Below are 5,083 nucleotides of genomic sequence, written 5' to 3'. Positions count from 1 at the left end.
GGCGGCGGCAGGGAGGGAGCGGGGTGCTGCTGGGGGGCAGGAGCCGGCCCCGGCCCGGGCACCACCCCCCGCGCCCGGTTCCGCGGGGAAGGGCCTCCCGGCCTCGACCCGCCTGACGGCGGGCGGGGGCCGAAGGGCGGCCGGTTTCGGCGCTTTTCTGCAATACTGAAACGGCAGCGGCTGGTGCGGGGGCCGGGTTCCCCCCCCTCCGTACGCTACCTGCAGGCGAAGGTGCGGGCTCGTACCCGCTTGCAGCAGAGCGGTGTTGGAAAGCAACCGACCGATAATGCTGGTTTACAGATGAAAACGACGCACGTGGATGTATTCAACCTCTTTTGCCCCGAATTGCAGGCAGCAGCCTCCCACGCGGCACTGGGAGACGTATCTGTGACGGTCTTTACCTTCCATTCCGCTTACAGCTTTTCTGATTTTAATATCTGCTAATTGCTCGTCTCTGTATGTGGTACGCTGTTATCGTTTTAAACTTACTTGTGAACACCCGCGTCCAGTGATTGAATTATCAAATCAGTGCAGATCATGCGTTACTGACCTTCAGAGGTAGCCGCTTTAATTAAATAATAGCTGCTAGTACACGCGATGCGGGGCTGTGATTGTACTTGCCTGCTGGTCCTGGAATAACAACTCTTATTTCCTTCCCGCGTAGAACGATGGCTTCTATCTCTGAGCGCACGTTCATCGCCATCAAGCCTGACGGAGTCCAGCGGGGACTGGTGGGAGAAATCATCAAGCGGTTCGAACAGAAAGGATTCAAACTGGTCGCCATGAAATTAATACATGTAAGCTTTCCTTAATTTGTGCATCTCCTTTTTCATATAGACTGCAGCCTTGAAATAGAGCAGCGCGCTATAATGACAAATGTAGTCTTCAGAACAATTAAACCTGAAATTTTGAGAAGTCTTTGAATATTTGGGGTATTTTTGGAAAAGTTCCAATCTCCAGCTCTGGCTAAATGCTTTAGACATGCTAAGCACGCTAATTTTAGTAACCTGATGTCCTTAGTCTGAAAAGAATATTCTTTTAGGTGCATCTTATACCTAATAAACATCTCTGAATATCTTCAAGAAATGCCAGGTCCCATAAGCCGTCTATATTGGTAAAAGATACTTTTCTAAGTTCAGCTGTGGTTAAAGCAAACGGTTCAAATTCATATCAACCAAAAGTACTCTAGGAAGATGCTAGAAATGCTGAATTTTCAATTGCGTGCAAGTTTTAGGATTAATAGTGCTCTGTGGTTAATCTATGTGATTTCAATATGCTCTTAAGTTCTTACAGTAAGCTTTTTTTGGTTGGTTGGTTGGTTTTTAATGCAGGCCTCTGAAGACCTTCTGAGAGAACACTACATTGACCTAAAAGACCGGCCGTTCTATGATGGTCTGGTGCAGTACATGCATTCTGGACCTGTTGTAGCTATGGTGAGTTCTTCAGAATGAAGCTCAGCTAAGAAAAACATACTGTTTAATTGTCTTACGTGCAATAAGATTGTGTTACCTATTGAATTCTAATTTACTTTTAAAAGTACTTAAAAACCTAGATTCAAATACTGTAATTAGGAAGATGTGCTGTTCACTCCTTCTTCTTTAATCTTTTTTTCATAATCTTTCTCTTCTTTGAGTCAGTATGTTGAAGAAGAGGGCAGGGGTAAAGGGGGAACCAAAGCTGGGACCCTGAGAAACAGTAAACCTGCACAAAAAATCCCAACAATGAAATGCCATGTATTAAGCAAGCTGAAAAAAGATGGTGGAATATTTTTACTATACTACTAAGCAATAGTAACTTTGAAAATCTTTTTTAGTCTAGGTTCATTAGAAGGGATTTTCTCTTTCTTTTTCCTTGATAGTGTGTTTGTAAAATAGTTGAGCTGGAGGTCTAGATCTTCAATGAGCAGACGGCTTTGTAAGGCTGTTTACCAAATTGAGATTTAAAATTGTTCTCTTCCAATCCTGGGTGAGGAAAGGTATTGTGGAGAAGGGGAGCACTTCAGCAGATGCTTCAAGAATCTGACAGAAAAACTGGAGATAAAATATGTCTTGCTATTACGAATATTTGGGTGGTGATTTGTGCCATGATGGACAGCATTGTGTAATGATTGCTACTTTACCTACTGCTAAGATTGAATAATCTCGATGGATTTTTTTTTTTTTTTTTTTTTAAGGTGTGGGAAGGACTTAATGTGGTTAAGACTGGCAGAGTGATGCTGGGGGAAACTAACCCATTTGATTCCAAGCCTGGCACTATTCGTGGTGACCTCTGTGTTCAAGTTGGAAGGTATACTTTGAAACTGTTGATATCTAAAGATGCTAAATGTCCAGTGCTATGTCATGATATATGTAGAAACTGTGCTCCATCCTTCTCTACCTTAAGCACGGAGCTGCCACTCCCTGTGCCCATGTAATGTTACGATCTAAAGATGGAAATTGAGTTGTGGTCTTCCCCATTGACAAAAACGATGAGCAAAGCTGGGACTGCATACTCTATGCCTATTACTAATTTACAATTACTTACAACTTCTCTCCATAATGGAGACCACTAAAAAAAAAAAAAAAAAAAAGAGTGCTTGCTTTGCTTTGAGTTTGAGGATTATATTACTTTTATATCCACCTTTTCTTTTCCTAGGAACATCATTCATGGAAGTGATTCTGTGGAAAGTGCTGAGACAGAGATCAATTTATGGTTCACTCCTGAAGAACTGGTTGATTACAGAAGCTGTGCTCATGAATGGATCTATGAGTAAAACTGAGCCTCTACCTTCTGATATCCTTACTGTCTGTAAGCAGCTGCTAGCCTCTAGCTGTTTCGAAGCCCTTCATATAAACCGATAGAAACATGTCTTAGAAATCTGTGAAATTGCTCTGTTGTGAATATTAAATATAGTCAGCATTTGCTGCTGCTTTGGTTAAAAAACTGTCAAGTTATAGATGGAATTGTACTTTCAAAAAGCTGCTTCTGGGGGTGAGAGATAGGAGATTAAAACACAGAGCATATAACACACATTTTCCTGAAGCACTTTGTAGTCAAAGGGGATAGTTTGGTAAACAGAAAAAGAAAATTGGTAAAAATTTATTTGGTTAGTAATTATGCAAATGGCTCAGTGTCAAAGGTTGATTATGTTAAAATGTAAGGGGACAACTGGTGATATGTAAATATATTGATAGTGTGCCCAAATGTTGAGGACTGAACTTGCTATCAGGTAAATCCCCATGCCCAAAATGGCTGCAGAAAAAAAAGCTTATTTATTTCTATCTCCAGAATGTGCTGTGCCTGTACACAGAGCATAGCTTTGATTAAAATGAGAACTTTCCTCTAGATGACACTGTTTCAACTTGCCTTTTTTTTTTTTTTTTTTCCCCCACACAGGATGTATTTAGCATTTTAAGGAAGGATTAATAGGCCAGGCTTTCTGAAATGCCCTTTTATGTGAAAAGAAGATTAATGTGAGGATGGATGAGGGAGATCTACCTTCAGCCACTTGAGTGTAGCAGTCCTCTGGCATTGCACAGAGCAACAACAGAGTGACATTTGCTTTACTGTCTGAAGAGCTGATAATTTAGCTATGTTCTTATTTGCGTTCTTTCCTTAACAGTTGGAACTCCAAAGCAAGCTGTTCTTGGATAAGGTATTTCAGAAGTGTCTCTAGCATTATTTTTTTAAATTTATTTAATCATGTAAAGAAATACAGCCATAATAATGCTAAATGTATTTCAGTAGAGGTGTCTGCTTATGTCAGAGAAAACTATCAGCCTCTTGCAGAAATCTGAATAACGAATATTCACTAGCTGTACTGGACGGGGAACAAGAAATGTATTGGGGTCAATATTATGTATTTATTTCCCTGCAACATTGTATTTGGTAAAAGCAAGAGTTTCACGAAATTAGTTGTTCCAACACCTAGATTTTTTTCCTACAGTGAGTTCTTGTTTCAAATACTAAACTGTGCAATGAATGCTCAATTCCATGCTTACGGTACTTTTTGAAGATACCCAACTCCTAAAAAGAGATGGTACAAAATGAAACAACCTTTGCTCTTTCTTGGGTGAAATAAAAGGAAATTTTCATTATGTTGTCTTAGATCTAATTAATGAATCTAAAGAGAGGGAACAAATTCCCTAACTATCAAACTGTAGATGAGGTTGTTAGCTTCTCTTCTGAAAGTCTTCAGTGTTATAGAAGATAAATAATTAAGTTAAAGGTTGTTAGAGAAAAGGGAACATGTGACAAACCTGTGCATGAGATGTCTCCAGTTCCATTTTTGCTCGAAGGATTACTTTCTAGGTTTCTTTATCTTGATTTGCTTACTACAAAATAGAGAAATCTGGGTTATCTAGAGATGTGGGGGTTGGCAGAAAGCTCCTGGTTAGTATTTCTAATGCAGCGAGACTGAGAGAAGGTGGAGGTCAGCCATCTCTCAGAGGAACGCACATCTGAGAGGTCTGACTGAGCATGTCCAGTTTCACTAATGGCAAGTGGCTCGTTAGTAAGAGACTGCATAAGTACTGCAAAGGGTATTTAATTAATATTACAGCTGCAGTGATGGTATATGATTATAACTAGCTCTGGGGGAGGAAAGGCGTTTTGTACATTAGTCAAGGGCCAAGCAGTAAATGTAATAAGAAGGAACAACACTCTTCCTAATTCTTGTTATGACCCGTGTCCTGGGACTGTGGAGTTTTACACCTGCGCTTTGACACTTTGTGGCTTCATCTTCCCCTGTGCCAACCAGATCACTGATGACCTCGCTGGCTTTTACAGATCCTAAGTTGCTTTTCTGTGCGAAACAGAATTTCAGGCAGCTGTAAGGCGTGCCGCTTCGGTTAAGCGAGGCTGGCAGTAGCAACGTTAGCGAGCAGAGGGCGGGCATCTCTCTGGAAATAGCAAAGCGAGTCCCTCTTAATAAAAACTGGTTTAGTCTAGTTAAACCTGCCCGATCTTTTCACTGGGGAAAAGGCTTACGGCCCCGTCGCTGCAGCTGAAAGTTAAGAACCCTCCGAGGAGGCGACGGCGACAGGTGCCGCCGGCCCTTGGGCGCAGCCCGGCGGGCAGCTGCCCCCGGGCCGCCTGCCAGCCG

General features: G+C 41.7%; 2 protein-coding genes across 3 annotated transcripts in view; both read left to right on the top strand.

Annotated features, from left to right (window-relative positions):
• The first annotated feature begins 196 nt into the window (after positions 1–196).
• On the top strand, positions 197–2,752 carry LOC104838756 (nucleoside diphosphate kinase-like). 2 transcript variants are annotated; one of them, XM_010578688.1, is made up of 4 exons: positions 197–797; positions 1,332–1,433; positions 2,174–2,286; positions 2,635–2,752. In XM_010578688.1, exons 1-4 carry the CDS (start codon positions 669–671, stop codon positions 2,750–2,752), a joined length of 462 nt encoding a protein of 153 aa, XP_010576990.1. In that variant the 5' UTR covers positions 197–668. The 2 variants fall into 2 exon arrangements, with proteins under 2 accessions (XP_010576990.1, XP_010576991.1); XM_010578689.1 differs by lacking the exon at positions 2,174–2,286 and having other exon boundaries at positions 2,635–2,655.
• Positions 670–5,083, top strand: part of LOC104838758 (nucleoside diphosphate kinase) — a 6,762-nt gene continuing 2,348 nt past the window's right edge. The window contains exon 1 of the mRNA XM_010578690.1: positions 670–751. The gene's annotated coding sequence lies outside the window, so the exon portion shown is untranslated. The remainder of the gene's footprint in view (positions 752–5,083) is intronic.

The sequence above is a fragment of the Haliaeetus leucocephalus genome, unplaced genomic scaffold (assembly GCF_000737465.1).
Source record: "Haliaeetus leucocephalus isolate CR32 unplaced genomic scaffold, Haliaeetus_leucocephalus-4.0 Scaffold646, whole genome shotgun sequence".
Classification (NCBI taxonomy): Eukaryota; Metazoa; Chordata; class Aves; order Accipitriformes; family Accipitridae; genus Haliaeetus; species Haliaeetus leucocephalus.
Note: the sequence above shows the minus strand (reverse complement) of the source record. Positions and strands in the feature narration are given on the sequence as shown.